At 42.2% G+C, this 16,809-nt stretch overlaps 1 protein-coding gene across 1 annotated transcript in view; it reads left to right on the top strand.

The window, feature by feature from the left end:
* The window catches only part of PARP2 (poly(ADP-ribose) polymerase 2), a 70,731-nt gene that overhangs the window by 26,359 nt on the left and 27,563 nt on the right, over positions 1 to 16,809 (top strand). Inside the window, exons 8-11 of the mRNA XM_068241165.1 lie at positions 9,403 to 9,499; positions 14,576 to 14,651; positions 16,407 to 16,506; positions 16,603 to 16,765. Coding sequence (XP_068097266.1) covers positions 9,403 to 9,499; positions 14,576 to 14,651; positions 16,407 to 16,506; positions 16,603 to 16,765 — 436 coding nt within the window. The remainder of the gene's footprint in view (positions 1 to 9,402; positions 9,500 to 14,575; positions 14,652 to 16,406; positions 16,507 to 16,602; positions 16,766 to 16,809) is intronic.

Here is a 16,809-nt window from a genome sequence, read left to right as displayed (position 1 = left end):
AGATTTGAGAGGCTGTAACCTCAAAGGTGTGGGTGATCTGCAACTCTCATTGCTAGATTTTAAACTCCAATTTATCTATTGTTTTTAAGAGGTAGAGTCTCCATGGATCAGATTTGTTTTTGTGTTCGAGTCCCACAACAATCTTTTGGTAGATGGAATGTGTCAAAGCCACATGGTCTAAAACAACAAATGTGATTCATCAGATCAGGCCACCAGTTTTTTCCCTGCTAGTTGTAGGCACTTTTAGCAGTAGACCTGGGTCAGGATACACTCTGGTCTCCGACGGTTCAGCAAGTTGTGATGCATTTGGGGTAGTAACGCCTTTCTCTAATTTTGCTAGCACTATTTTTTTTGTAGCTTGCGCTACAGACTGTTCAAACCATATATGAGAGCTTTTTCTCCCCACATGCATCTGTCACATGACACTCGCCATTTCACAGTGGGTATACCCCTTTTCTCAACTAAGCATACGAATTTCCATAAACTTGAAACTGAACCAATGAATCCCAAAGGCTGCTAACCAATTAACCACCTATCAGCTTAAAGAGAATCTGTATTGTTAAAATCGCACAAAAGTAAACATACCAGTGCGTTAGGGGACATCTCCTATTACCCTCTGTCACAATTTCGCCGCTCCCCGCCGCATTAAAAGTAGTCAAAAACTGTTTTCAAAAGTTTGTTTATAAACAAACAAAATGGCCACCAAAAACAGGAAGTAGGTTGATGTACAGTATGTCCACACATAGAAAATACATCCATACACAAGCAGGCTGTATACAGCCTTACTTCTGAATCTCAAGAGATCACTTGTGTGTGTTTACCTTCTGTCCCCAGCTTCTCTCATGCACTGAACATTACAGGCTTCCTGCAGACAGCTCTGCCTATGTCGTTAATTCCTTAGTATGTGACAGACAAGCTCCTTTCACAGCCTCCAGAGGAGGATTTTTATCCAGCTCTCTTCTATCACTGATAAGATAGCAGAGAAGCTGCTGGCTTATGTAAATAAAACACACTGGAGTGTGCATAGAGGAACAGTTCAACACTGAAGAACTTGGCAGCCTTCCAGACACAGGCCGACAAGTCTGACAGGGGAAAGATACATTGATTTATTACAGAGATGGTTATAGTAGAAAGAGCTGCAGCAAGCCAGATCACATTAGAATAGGTTTAGGAACTTGTAGAAAGGTAGAAAAAACGTTGTAATTTTTGTTACAGAGTCACTTTAAGCAGCCACTGGTTTTCACTAGCTCCATTTGACATTCAAGGAAATGTGTACGCCAAATCTGATTTCAAAAGCTTCTTTCTACAGACTTGTGGCTGTAGCATGCAATTTATTAAAGTCTTAAATTTACATCTGCTTCATCAAATAGAATTACGGTAATGTGTCAGATGGGACAAGGTGGAATACACTATTAATGGACACCCATAGTTCAATTACTCCACCTTATGTGACTTTTATTCCAGTAGTGGTTATGATTTCTAATACTAACTTTGTCTGCTTGACGTCTGGATATTCTTCTGAACTATGAAATTTTGTAGAATGCTGGTAATCTGTATGAGGCAGTCATTTTAAACGCACCACATTTATTCAAATGCTTATATACTTTTACTCAAGAGTAACTGCTGTTATCTACTGGCCTTATTTTGCCAGAAGTAGTTGTAAGGCCAAAGAGAATGAAATGGAACAAGAACAATATTAAAGAGATTGTGTAGCATGTAATGCGTAGTGATTATATATTATATATTTGGAGGTCATCTGTGGGTCTACTGATTTTATTTGTAGATAATCCGATCCCTTGGTTTCTGAATTGTTTTTTTTTTTTTTTTTTAAAGCCTGTGAAAACATCATGCTTCACTTTGTAGTAGGGTGAAAAAATAAACTTGCATTGGGTGTACTGGATTGATATGATTGGTACATATGTAAGGTTACTGGGAGTGTTAATTTGGTTGTGTGATCACCAACAGGAAGGGTTAACCAGACACCCTGAACATCACAGTCTTGGTGGAGAGTACCAATATCAACTACAGGAGCATTTCCAGCCACCGTCCCAGCAATACCAATCCTGGCACCCCATGCCTCGTTATCATGGTCATCATGATCCACAAGCTCAAGTGTCAGATCTTCCACCACCTGAGTCATTTGAAAATGAAACTGTCGATTTAACTCAGTCCCCAAATTATGAACACCGAATTCAGGAACCTGATAATGCTGAGATGCATGCTTCTTACTCCCAGAGAAAGTCTACAGTTTGGGATTTTTTTCATCTAAAGGATCCCAGTATCGGTATAAGAAATGCCACCAGTGCTTTTTGTAACCTCTGCTTAAGAGAGGTAAAACGGGGATCCACTCCTGGAAGACTGGGAACCACAGCTATGCGCAACCACCTGGCCAAGCATCACCAAAGGGAGTGGGCAGCAACTGGAACTACCAGCATTGTAACTGCACCTTCTGCACCTTCTACTTCCCGTCACCATTATCCAGTGGCATCAACTTCTCAAATGCATCCACCAGAACCAAAATTACCACTTTTGCGTTCAGTACTTGATATCTGCTACTGCTTTTTTGCTACTGTCTGCACCCTGTGTGGGGCAGTAATATCAAGGGGAGAAACTGTCAATGCCAATCGTGAATACCTAATGCTGCAACATATGCAGTCTGCCCACTGTGGCATTCTAAGGGTGTCTCTCAGTGAGATGCAGGGAGTAAATGGTGCAGATGAAGACAGCAGCAATTCCTCTTTCTGACTATGTTCTAGCTGGATAAATCCTTGGACCCTATTTAGTAAAAAGAGAAATTGTTGCTTTGCATCCTTCATCTCAAGACCCAAAGTATGGACATTTTTTAAAAAACACCCATTACCAGCTCCTCACAGCACTAGAAGAGGAAGGCTGCCTCCGCTTAAAGACGTGGCGCTTTTTGTACTCTCTGGTGCCTTCTGTATGGGATGGGGCATGATATAGCCTGCTGCGCCCTGAACTGTCCTGGTGCGTGGTAATCCAAGCTGAAGAGGAGAGTGCAGCTGTGGTCTCAGGATCACAGCATTCCTGCTACGCTGGAGACCTTTGTAGACATTTTTTTTATAGCACTTCTGTTTCTAGATTTAGGGCATTATTAAAAAAATCGGGAACAAAGGTTAAAAACAGGTGAAATGTGAGCATGACTGGGTATTTTGGAAAGTAGAAAAGGCAAAGTTAAAGAGACACTGAAGCGAAAAAAAACTATGATATTATGATTTGTATGTGTAGTACAGCTAAGAAATAAAACATTAAGATCAGATACATCAGTCTAATTGTTTCCAGTACAGGAAGAGTTAAGAAACTCCAGTTGTTATCTCTATACAAAAAAGCCATTATCTCTACGACTTTCAAAGTCGTGAAGAGGGCTGTTTTCTGACTTTTATTATCTCAGCTGTTAGTTAACTATTTACTTTTCCTCTGCCAGAGGAGAGGTCATTAGTTCACAGACTGCTCTGAAAGAATCATTTTGAATGCTGAGTGTTGTGTAATCTAAACATATTATAGAGTGATGCAATGTTAGAAAAAACACTATATACCTGAAAATAAAAATATGAGAATATTTTCTTTGCTGCTAATCTTCTAGTAATTATTCATAGTACACAACCAATTCATTATATCATATTTTTTTTTCGCTTCAGTGTCTCTTTAAATATTTCCTCTTTTATTGAACTGGCTCACTTTTACTCCCAAATCCCCCAAGCAAACCTAAAATGCCCCGTCCTTAAGATTACTCTTAATTTATTATTTTATATAATTTGCATAATGTATCTGTTAAAATTTTTATTGGGAAATATTTATTTATAAAAAAAAAAAACCAATTACACTGCAGCAAATTATTCCTTAAAGTGTTTCTGAAGGGAAAAAAGTGCCCCTAGGGGGTACCTACCTGGATCCTAAAGAAGCTTTCGCCATCCTTCTCACCGGAGGGGATTCAGTGCTGAGACCCCCAAAGAGCCACTGCCAAGGGCTTGTCAGCAGTGCCTGCAGGCGCAGTAGCGGCTTTCCGATGGGCTCTGTTGGAAATAGCCGAACCTGATCGGGTCCATTTTACTGCTCAGGTGCAGACAGTTCATGCCTGCACAGTGGAGTGGACCCAATCGGCTTGGCCATTTCTGCTGGAGCCCAAACAGGAAGCCACGAGTGCGCCTCACGCACCGCCAAAGGTACATATTATGGTCTGTGTTGCTGTGGGGAGTCAGTGCTGGAAAGAGACTATGCAGGCCTATGGGGAAGCCTCAGTAGGATCCAGAGGCTTCCCACTCCTGAGGTAAGTACCCCCCATAGGCACTTTTTCCCCTATAGATCTACTTAAATGATAGAGAGGCATTAATAGCAAATGTGAAGGTATACTAATTGTTGCCTAATTTAGTTTTCGTAAGTAATGTGACTTATGTTCAGTTGAGTTTGTGGGGATTGCTTTACTGTCGGTGGAAAACCTATTAACATAAACTGATGTAAGTAAAAATTCTGCACTCTACCAGAATATTTTAAGGACACTAGGGTTGGTTCACACACTGGTAGCTTTTCATGTTAATTATCTCTCCTTATCTGTTTTTACTTTAACTTTTAAACGCACATCAAGTGAAAAAGTACTAAGGATGGGGTCCGCAAAAATATTTGTTGAAATAATCAGAAAAAATAATCAGAAGAAAGACTTATGAATACTTTTTTTGGGGGGGGGACATGTTGGAAATTATCGAACGGGAAATTTCTGGCAAAGGGAAAATTGATGGGTAGATTGCATCGTGTGTAATATAATATACACTGCCCCAGGCAGCTACATACCTGCCTTGCAGGTTAGCCATCAATTTTCATCATGTTTTATCTTGCCTTTTTAAATAAATTTACAAAACAGTTTAGACAGAGCTACCGAAAGTTTGGTTAAAATACTGCATTCGATAGTATTGATTGCACATAGAATCAGGGCTGTGGAGTCGGTCCAAAAATCCACCGACTCCGACTCCGACTCCTCAGTTTAGGATTCCTCCGACTCCACGACTCCGACTCCTCTAATTTGCATATTACAATTTTGTTGATTAAAAGTATGTAACATGAAATTCGTCTCTTAACTGCCAACGCTTAGGAATTTTACAAGACAACTGAAGTGAGAAGGATATGTAGACTACTATATTTATTCCCTTTAGACTAAAACTAGTCCTTGGTAAGAGTACTTGTAAAAGGTACAAACCGGAACAAAGAACATCTATCAGGCCCTAGGCAATGTAAGTGTGGGTACATGTAAGAATGATGTGCAGGTACTCTGCAGGGGAATGAGGAGATTGTAAACAGACAACACCTCTGTGTTCAATGTGGACAGCATTCTCAGTGGATTCCTGCAGCTCTGTGGGGAGTGCATATGTAGAGTATAGTACTACTATGTAACAAAGTAAACCTGAGACAGATGAAATTAAAGTTTTATACATACCTGGGGCTTCCTCCAGCCGCCTTCAGGATAATCCGTCCCTGTATGTCCTCCTCCACCACCTGGGTCTTCTGCTATGAGTCCAGGTACTTGAGCCAGTCAGGCGTAGTGCGCATGCACACACTCCGCCGCCAGGAGCATACTACACCTGTGCAGCACTATTGCGCAGGTGCAGAATGTTCCTGGCTGTGGGAGCGGCATGCGGCCGGACAGCGCTGACTGGCTGAATTACCAGGACTCATAGCAGAAGATCCGGGTGGTGGAGGACAGCGAGGGACTGATTAGCCTGAAGGGGGCTGGAGGAAGCCCCAGGTATGTATAAAACTTTACTTTTCATCCGTTTCAGTTACCCTTTAATTTGTAGTCACCAAACCAAATTTTAATAACATATCACATTATTTGATTTCATCAGCAAAGGGAGTGCATACATTTGCATAAATCAGCATCAATGCAGAATTATTTCCATCTCGTTGACCATCTCTATTAGTGACACAGCTACACACCAGGCTTTATTCTTACAGCATAGATGTTATTTAGTATATATAAGAGATTCCTGTGTACACATCATATATACAGTCACAATCAGATATGTATATCTGACCTTAAAAATACGGGGACTGCTTTATTGAAGCAGCACAAGTAACTAATTTTGACTGGTTTATTTCATTTTTGTGGACTAAGCACAGCTATTACTGTATATATACTGTATATATACATTATTTTTAATGACTATTATCTGAGAAATAGAACATTTTATCATATTTTCTATTTTAATTACAGTTACAAATTCATTAGGAGTCGGTGCATTTTTTTCCGACTCCAGGCACCCAAAATTGCCCGACTCCACGACTCCGACTCCGACTCCACAGCCCTGCATAGAATTACGAAACATTTTACCAAATATTTTAGACCTGGTCTAAAAATGTTTGGCAGTTCTGACATGAAGCTTGAATTTGTGAAAGTAGGCATGTTCAGTTGGGATTTCCTGACAGATAGTAGAGCAGCTGGTGCCTGTCGGGGTTCCTACCTGTCAGGGAAACTTACTCCTATTGTAATAGAACTTATTTCATAATACATGGGGTGTGCAGCACAAATTGTAAACTTCTGAACCATAAAACCTTTTTTCTTTGTTTTTTTTTTGGTTTTGTTTTTTAAGTCCGCTTAGATTCAAGTGTCTCTGCTTACATCCAGAGAATTACTGTCCAAGTTAATTTGGGAAAATACCACATGAATCTGTATTTACTGTATACTTTAGACCAGTTTTTCTCAACATCTCCAACCCAAGTAACCCATCACAAAACGGGTCCAGACAAGTACCCCCAAACTCCACGCTATGACACATATATAGGACTAGCCCTTCCATAGGGGCAAACTGGGCAAGGTACACAAGGCCAGCTGCTGTGCACCCTCAGGTCCCCCCCCCCCCCCAATGTTTAGGGGTCCCTGGGCACCCCTGCAGAGTATGCGCAGCGGAGCACACTCACTTAGTCCAGTTGGCACACCCCTCTTTACACTCTGTGAGCCTCCATCTTCATCCTCGCGGTGCGGTGCCCCTCTGCTCTGAGCTGGCCACATGTACCTACTGATGTAACATGCAGCCAGGTCACAGAGCAGAGGACCATGCCAGGATGAAGATGGAAGCTCACAGAGTGAAGGAGCACACCAACTGGACCAGGTAACTGTGATCACCTCTTCTTACTCTGCATGGACCCCTATCCACATTAAGGCCCCATTGTAGCTGGCACTGGCCCTGCACATGTGTCATACAAATGCAAGTGTGTGAGCAAGGAACTAGCAAATAGAAGACAAATTGCCTATGAATAAATAGGCCACAAATGGGTGTGTGTATGTGTGTGGCGCATCTTCCGACCTGTACCTTTGATGTGTGGCTCTGCAGCGTACTCAAGCTGGGCAAGTGGTGGGTGGAAACAGCAGTGATGTAAGTGCAGCTATAGCCAATAGATTGCATTTACACACAGGACAGTTACATGATCTGTTGTGAGAAAACAGAAGACGCACGGCACGCTGTCTGGTCAAAGCAGCTAGAGAAAAGAGGACTGCTACTTTCCTCGCATACCCACAGGGGTACACATACCATGTGTTGAAAAACACAGGGAAAGTGAAATAAGGGTTGTAGTGAAAGTAATGACACAGGTCGCAACTCCTTTATTTACAACGCAACTACATACGGGTGGTTCTCTGTCCCCAATACTGAAAGCATATAAGCAGCATGGTTCCAAACTGTCATTTTGCTTTGTGCAGACAGCCCTGCTGCACAAACATGCACTGATCTCTGCCAACAGGCAATCCCAGGAGGCGAGGGAGAGATTTCTGGGATTCAAGAAACTAAAGTGTGTCGCAATGGTCACACATTGATTCCTGATGGGTGGCTTGGGTGCTATGTTCCTGAAACCTCTGTATTCCATTTACAGACGCAGCACTCCCACTATAGGCACAATTTCTACTTTTAGCTGATTTATTTCAACTCATTATGGAGATACAGAGATTGATTTCAAGTAATTGCACTAGCTGAATTGAGAAATGATTATGTTACTTTAGAAAATGGTGATCTTAATAGTATTTTTATATATTTACCTGGAGTTATACGTTAACTGTGGCCAAACCTTGTCAGTATAGCATACCACAGTTTCATGGTTTTTCCCTTGGCTATGTACAGGCATTTACAGTATCTAATGTGTTCTTACTGTGTATTGCATTATGAAATATGGCTTCATTATCTGACATTTTGGTCTGCAGAAAGGGATGGTAATAAAATATAAGTCTCATGATCTACCGTTGCTTGGGAGGTTTATTTAGCATTATCCGTGAATATCTCTTACAACAAAAAGTATAGCCTGCATTATACTGTACATGGTGTATTTTGAAGAGACTTTAAACCAACATACAGATTCTGGGGGAAAATAATCACACACAATGGTCACAAAAGAGCCTCAATCCAAGCATTATCACAGAAACATGGGAATTCTGCAGATGAATTCCACTTCACTGACATGCCATACCATGTGCATGGCAAAGCGGTTTGTGATATATACAGACCACCTCTAGTAAAGACTGACTTTTGGATGCTGTTTTAAAGAGCACATCACAGTTTTGTGGGTCGGTTGTAGAGATACATAAAAGAAAATCCGACCCGGAGCTGCAGTTTTATCTCTCCCACGGAGAAGACACTGTTACCTGCATCTACATACCTTGCTTGCCACTACTGCTTGTGCTGGAAGCCTCTACAGTGTGAGTCTCTGAAATGTTGGTAACATTAGAAGTACCAAAAAGGCATACGAGACTGCTGAGATTCCTGGAGAAAAGGGTTGTATTGAGAAAGGAAATAAATGTGCCAGACACTTTAAAGTGGATCCGAGATAAGCTTTTACTCATTGCATGATTGTGTTCCTTTCATATAGTTTATATGGCATTCCTCAAGCCAAATACTTTTTTTTTTGTTTTAATACTCTAATTCCCTATAAACTAAACAAGCCTCGCCTACAGCTCCTTGAGAGAGCCTTGGCACTCTCAGCCTTTGTAGCAAGGGCTTATGGGAGCTCAGTATGGGCAGGAGGAGGAGGAGGTTACTAGCCAGAGATTTCAGAGGCAGAGGGGAGGAAGGAGGAGAGGGGACTGAATTTACACACAGGCAAGCTGATGGCATCTCCAGCCCTCAGCCTGTGACAATGTGACAAACAGAACATGGCTGCCCTCATTGTGTCACAGGAATAAATAATCATAAACTTTTGAAGCTGTCTGCAGCTAGATATGCTGTGTAAACTATCTCAGCTTTAGATAAGATATATAGACAAGTTACTTGTTATAGTTAGTTTTTCATCTCGGATCCACTTTAAGATGAACATCCCTGGAAATGTACATTTCTCATCTCTGTTTTAACCTGTAATGTGATAACTTAAGTAATCAGAAATGAAAGTTAATTAGCAAGTCTTGTGTTCCCCCAGACTAATCTGCAGTTCAATAACAATAAATACTACCTGATTCAGCTGCTGGAGGATGACAATGTTAGAAATTTCTCTGTCTGGATGCGGTGGGGCAGAGGTAAGTTGCAAAAGTACAATACTGAGCAAGTTTCTCGGCTGGTTAGAGTGGAAATACAGCCACTCTACAGTACTCTGTTGAAATAACTGTTTTTCCTGCCATAAATGTATTTATATATTTATTTTGTGTTTTCTTTGCCGTTTCGTGTGCCACCAACGCAACTGTGCATTTTTGCAACTTGCTGTGTCACTGACCAACCTCCAGACTATTCATAGATCCAGCCCCCTATAGCTTTGTTGTCCACATATCCTTGCTACACTGTGGAAGATGACCTTTGCTTACTGCTTTAGCTGAACTGTTGGTCCACGTCCAACTTGTTACAGCTCTTCAGACCCCTGTGTCACCATCTCAACTGAAGTGTGCTTATTGTTTAAGCTGTCTGTGTCACTGACTGGGCATGTTTTAAGTTTAGGCATCATGGGGGAGGGGGTTCTTTAGGGTTAGGAAATGAATGCCAGGGGGATCAGTTGGAGGGACCCAAGTACCCCATCACATCGAGTGGGAGGGCTTGTGTTGGGGTAAAGTTGAGTTCGGGCATAGTAAAATATTGGTAAAGATTGCCAATATTTTACTACTGGAATTGAATAGTAGAATATCTCATTTTACTGATCTTCTACTAGCAGCTATCTCCGGCACCTTTTTACATGTACGAAAGCAACAATGCTGTTCGGTGATATAGCTCCTTGTCAAGGGCCATCTCTGTCCAGCACAGTGCGTCAGCTCTTTCCTTCTCTGCTCAGTGTTATAGATCCCTATGGCACTGGCCTCCATCCTCCCAGTTTTATAGCTCCTGGTGGTATTGACCCATTCCCATAGCGCTTAGCGCTCCATCTCTGTGATACTAGCCCACCTCAACCCAGGCCATTGTTGCAGCCCCTTCTGTCACTGACCCACCTTTATCCTGCGCAGTGGTGCAGCTCCCTGTGTCATTAGCCCATCCCCATCTTGAGACACTGCTCCAGCTGCCGTGTCACTGGCCCACTGTCTATGCAGAAAGGGCAACCACACACTCACCTGTCTTCAAGATTAATAGACCAGGGAGTCAGACCAGGAGCCTCTGACCCTTAAGAGTAAACAGTCCAAGCAAAGCAGTAGACCTGTGACTCTCCCTGGATTTGCATGCAGCCATGCTGTTTTATCGAATTACAGTATATACCAAAGCTCACAGGTAACATAACGTTTCGGTCCTGAGACTCTTAAATGCATTTGACAAAGGTCTTAGGACCGGAACGTTATGTTACCTATGAGCTTTGGTGTATAATTCAATAAAGAAGCTCCGTGTCATGAAAATCCAGGTGCAGTACCTGGTCTACTACTTTGCTTGGATACCCTGTATGCCAAGCTAAACTCCCTCCCTTCTAGTCTGCAATGCCATAAACAACCTGTTACATTGAAAGCACTGTGCCTCAATTCAGTATATACTAGGGGTGAAAAACCTAAACATGGAATGGAGGCTCAGAAAAGAGGATTGCTACTATCTTCCAGCTGTGGTCTCGCATACCCCCAGGGGTACACATACCACGTGTTGAGAAACACAGGGAAAGTGTAATAAGGATTGTAGTAAAACTAATGACACGGGTCACAACTCCTTTATTAACAACGTAACACATGCAACTACATACGAGTGGCCCTCTGTCCTCAATACTGAAAGCATATAAGCAGCATGGTTAATTCTACCCCTTTCCATAACTGTAATGACTATACAAATTATTATCCACAGTGCTAGATGTAAAATAGTATTTCAACTTTTATTAGAAACCTTAAATTAGCATGAATAGTGCATTAATCTTAAAGGGAACCTAAACTAAAAAGAGTTTCACTTACCTGGGGCTTCTACCAGCCCCCTGCAGCCATCCTTTGCCCTCGCAGTCGCTCACAGCTCCTCCAGTCCCGTGCTACCAGATAGTTTAATTTTTTGCCGATTCGAAGGGCCGCCACACGTACCTTTTGCGCGCATTCCCGCAGGTGCCGGACGCTATCGTGGACGACAACACTTACCTTTGTACGCATTGCATTGAGTTTAGGTTCCCTTTAAGCCAAATGGCACCTGTCCCCTTTAAAACTAAATGCAACCACTCATACACGTCACTAACTCCCTCACTGCAGTGAGTTGGTGTGGCCAAAAAAAACGTTTCAAAGCAGGAAAATATCAATAGGACTCCAGTTCAAAAATATATAGGTATGTGTTTACTTGTCATATAGTAGTAGCATACATTTCCCTTGAAGGACTAAAAGTTTTTGTGATCAGGAAACTTTTTCCAAAAAACAAGTCCTCAGTTGAACCGTATTCCAGGGCTTTTCATATATAGATAATGGAAATGCTGAATACCGTGGTGCCTTACACATCAGTCACTCCACAAAACTTAATAGTGGATAATACCTAATGCATATGGCTTGCCAGCCGGTATAGAGTGTATACGTTACCCTCCTGGCTGCAAGATGGCTGATGTCCGACCCCGCCGGTTCTATCCACTGCTAACTTCTGGCCAGATACAAAGTGGGGAGAGGCAATGGATACTGCGGCTTCAGACGCGGAGCAGGGTCCTGCTGTGGTAAACTCCGTGGCCATGGCTCGTATCCAGGAGCATCCATTGCCTCTCCCCGCTTTGTATCTGGCCAGAAGTTAGCAGTGAGAGTGTGAGTGACGTGTGTAAGTGGCATTTAGTTTTAAAGGGGACAGGTGCTATTTAGCTTAAAGAGACTCTGAAGCCTCTTAAAAATCCTTTTTCATTACACAATCCTGTTTAACACATTAGTCCTACCTAAACCTCTGCATCCCCGCGGCTGTAATCTATCTAAATCCCCCCCTAACTCCACCCTTCCTCTCCCCCGCAAAATCCACGACTTTCTTGGTCGTGGAGTTTGCTGCTGTTGGAAGCAGAGCTATGACTCACAGCTCTGCCTCCATGTGCCGTCTATCAGCGGCGGATCTCCGCCTCTCAGCGAAGGAAGACTGAGAGGGGCGGGGGAGAGGCGTCGATCCGGGCTGACAAACGCGCTGAGAGGCAGAGCTGCAGCTCATAGCTCTGCCTCTCACGGAAACCCTGCCCGGATTGCCGCCCGGGGAGTTGGGGAGGATTTAGAGTACAGTGGCGGGGATGCGGTGGTTTAGGTAGGGCTAATGTAATAAAAAAGGATTTTTAAGAGGCTTCAGAGTCTGTTTAATGCTCTAGTCATGCTATTTTAAAGGGATACTGTAGGGGGGTCGGGGGAAAATGAGTTGAACTTACCCGGGGCTTCTAATGGTCCCCCACAGACATCCTGTGTTGGCGCAGCCACTCACCGATGCTCCGGCCCTGCCTCCAGTTCACTTCTGGAATTTCTGACTTTAAAGTCAGAAAACCACTGCGCTTGCATTGCCATGTCCTCACTCCCGCTGATGTCACCAGGAGTGTACTGCGCAGACACAGACCATACTGGGCCTGCGCTGTGCGCTCTTGGTGACATCAGCGGGATCGAGGACACGGCAACGCAGGCGCAGTGGTTTTCAGACTTTAAAGTCTGAAATTCCAGAAGTGAACCGGAGGCGGGGCCGGAGCATCGGTGAGTGGCTGCGCCAACACAGGATGTCTGCGGGGGACGGTTAGAAGCCCCGGGTAAGTTCAACTCATTTTCCCTTGACCCCCCTACAGTATCCCTTTAAGATTTCTAATAAAAGTTTAAATACTTTTTTACATCTAGCACTGTGGATAACTTGCATCATTTTGACTGTCTAGTATCAGGAGGTACTTTTATCCACTTAGCCGCTGCAAAATCTATTTGGCGCAGGATCACTTTTTTATTCAGCTGTAATGGCGAACTAGCACTCATAAGGAATCTGTTTTTATTGTCAATTGGTCTATGTTTTGACTTGTGTATGATCCTTTCTTTGAACGTACAATACAAATTTTAAATATGAAAAGATTACAAACACTGTGTAATTGGTGTCCATTTGCTTATGGTACTAACACCCTGATGACTTTGTGATTTTGCTTAACCTTTCCTGCCTCTGACCAACACCCACCTAACCTTACCCATCAGCCTTTTTCTGAATTCTATGCCTCTCTTCTCCTCCTAACACCTCTAAATTTATTACTGTGCCTAACCTTAACTCATTCCCAAAATGCCTGACCTTTCACCTAAGAAACCTTACCCTAAACTTTTAAAACAATGCCTTACCCTAACCTCCTTCCCAAATTATGAATAATCCTTTCCTAATCCTATAACTTCCTCTAACCTAAACTGCCCATCTTGCTTATTTTGAAAATTAGAAGTGATGCAGATGTTTTAGTTGCTTTTAGGCACTATGCCCGATGAACAGGGACCATTGCAGTGATTTGATAATTTTATTAACAGTTTTGGGTTCCTAGTTATTGCATAACTATACTAGGTGAGATTTTCACTCATGTAGTTCCTTTAAAGATAAAGGTATTTTATTTGACTATTGTTTTCCCATGCTTATTATGTAGTGTAGAAAGTACCTGACGAAACTGGAATATTGCAGTTGAAGTCAATGGGAAGCCCTAAAAAAACAAACAGTTACCTAAGGAGAGGGAAGGCTCTGGGTCCCATAGAGCCTTCCCACTCCTCTTGGTCTGCTGACTGGGTTGGATATGACAGAGCCTGTACAGTTTATGGTCCAAAGTTTGTTTCAAGCTTGCAAACTCACACTTATGGCGGATATGTAGCTTTTGCAGTTTAATTCTTCTCTGAAATTAGAAAAGCTGGTCTACGCTCAGAGGCGCACAGCACAAATTTGAAAAATATGGGGGCACTGGCTATAGATGTTCCAGGTAGATAAGGGACAAATCATTTAGCAATGCTTAAGGTTTAGACTGTTAAGTTATCAAGATGTTTTGACCCTTACAGTATAGGAGGTCGGGGATAGGTGGGTGACTCTGGTTTGTATTGTCTTCAGATATTGCTATGCTAGATAGAGGAAGGCCCATTTCATGCACTCTTGATATAGGACTTATTGTTCTGATGTGCTTCTTTGAATTAAAAACACACTACTGTATTTGTATCTATTTTTTTATTATGATGTTTAATAAAGGCTGATTAAAAAAAACACCATCTGAAGATCTCCTTTCTTTCTAGTGGGCAAAGTGGGCCAGAATTCTTTAGTATCCTGTGGAGGAGATATCCAGAAAGCAAAGGATGTATTTCAGAAGAAGTAAGTTTAAATTTCACTTTACTGTTATTCTTTCTACATGACATACACTATCCCTAGTACTACAAAGATCATTTCTGACCATTGCTGTGGAGTATGACCAGGGTCTGTGCAGAGATGGATACCTTCAGGGCTCGTTCACACTACAATAGCTTTTCTGAGCGCTTTGTGATTTTAAAAGCTCTTGCTAATGTTATCCTATGTGTGTGTTCTCACTGGAGCGATGTGATTTTGTAAAAATCCCCCATAGCATTGCATTAGCAAAAGCTTTTAAAATCTCTAGCGCTTAAAAAGCTCTTGTAGTTTGAACAAGCCCTTAAAGAGAGTCTGAAGCCTTTCAACATACCTGTTTTTATGACGTAGTCCGCTTCATCATTATAACCCAAGCTGATAGAGCGCGGTAGAATAGGGTCTTAGTCCCCCCCAAAATCCCGAGGCAAAATTTGGGGCTCCTTCCGGGTAGAGGCAGAGCTTTGTGCAGTAGCTCTGCCTCTACTGGAGTCAATCTCTGCATCTCCCCGTCCCTCTGTCTTCTTTCACTGAGAGGGGAGAGATAGCGATCGGCGTAGGGTGACTGTTCTGGAGGCAGTGCTACAGCGCAAAGCTCTGCCTCCCCCAGGCAGCAAAATCCACGACCTGGAAAGTCGTGGAATTTTTGCCCCAGGATTTCATGGGATAAAGACCTTGTTCTGCTGCGTTCCCGCGGTGAATCAGTTTGGGTTATAATGATGAAGCGGCCTGCTGCATAAAAACAGGTCTTTTGAAAGGCTTCAGACTCTTTAACTCACTGCATTTATACTTACTTCTGTTAGGCTGGGAGCACACTTTTGTCTGTGCAGAAAAGAATGTGTTTTAAAGTGTACCTGAGATGTAAGGATATAAGTTTTGTACATACCTTTATCAGATCTCTGGTTTAGTTTAAAGGTAACCTAAAGTGAGGAGGATATGGATTTTTCCTTTTAAAATACCAGTTGCCTGACTCTCCTGCTGATCCTGTGTCTCTAATACTTTCAGCCACAGCCCCTCAACAAGCATGCAGATCAGGTGCTCAGACTGAAGTCAGACTGGATTAGCTGCATGCTTGGTTCAGGTCTGTGATTCAGCCACTACAGCAGCCAAAGAGATCAGCAGGGCTTACCAGTAACTGGTATTGTTTAAAAGGAAAAATCCATATTCCACTCAGTTTAGGTTCCCATTAAGGCAAGTAGCAGAAATTTGTAAATCAACTGACAGACTTGGAAGAGAATGACTGGAACTGGTATGGTGAATATCGCTTGCTTTTTTTTTATGTGAAGTGTAGGTGATGGGCATAGGAATCAAGGAGTGAGTAGTTTCCAAGTATGTCAGGTCTGAGAGGCAAGGGAAAAGGAGTGTTGACTTCTTTTTATTTCCACTGAACCACCAGTGGTCTAATACTGGACTTCTCAGCTGGCATCCTGTACCTGGTGACATGCTAGCTGGACAGCTCCTGCCTGTGCAAAACCCAACACATCTCTGTTTGGACAATGTAGATATCATACTAGTAAAAGGATATATATATAGCAAAAAAATGAAGAAACTTGAAGAATTTATATTCAAAAATACAACAGATTTTTTATTGAAGACAACACTTGTGCAAAAATATTTATAAAAAGTATCCGTCAGAAAACCTTTTACATACAAAAATAATTTTATGATAGTAGCTATCTGATGAGTTTATCATACTGTAATAACTAATCTGCAATTTACACATTTTCAGCCTATATATTTTCTTTTCAGGTTTTTAGATAAAACCAAGAATCTGTGGTCTGACCGTAAAAATTTTGAAAAGGTTCCTGGTAAATATGACATGGTGCATATGGATTATAATATAACAGAGGTATATTTGAAGCATTATCTTGTCTTTTTTTTTTGTATGAGTGAAAAGTTATTTTTTTCTTGTGCAAATGGTTTACAATGTTTGTATTGGCCACAGGAGGATAAAAATGTAGTGGAAGTCGATCAGCCATGTGACATTCCCAAACCTGAATGCAAGCTGGAAAGCTCTGTTCAGGCATTGATCCAACTCATCTGCAACATGCAGAACATGGAAGAGACCATGCTGGAGATGAAGTATGACACAAAGAAGGCACCTCTCGGTTAGACAACTGCTTCTGGAAAGTTTTTGTCCTGTTCTGTGAAA

Source organism: Hyperolius riggenbachi, chromosome 1 (genome assembly GCF_040937935.1).
Source record: "Hyperolius riggenbachi isolate aHypRig1 chromosome 1, aHypRig1.pri, whole genome shotgun sequence".
NCBI classification, from domain to species: domain Eukaryota; kingdom Metazoa; phylum Chordata; class Amphibia; order Anura; family Hyperoliidae; genus Hyperolius; species Hyperolius riggenbachi.
This window is presented reverse-complemented; position numbering and strand designations above follow the sequence as displayed.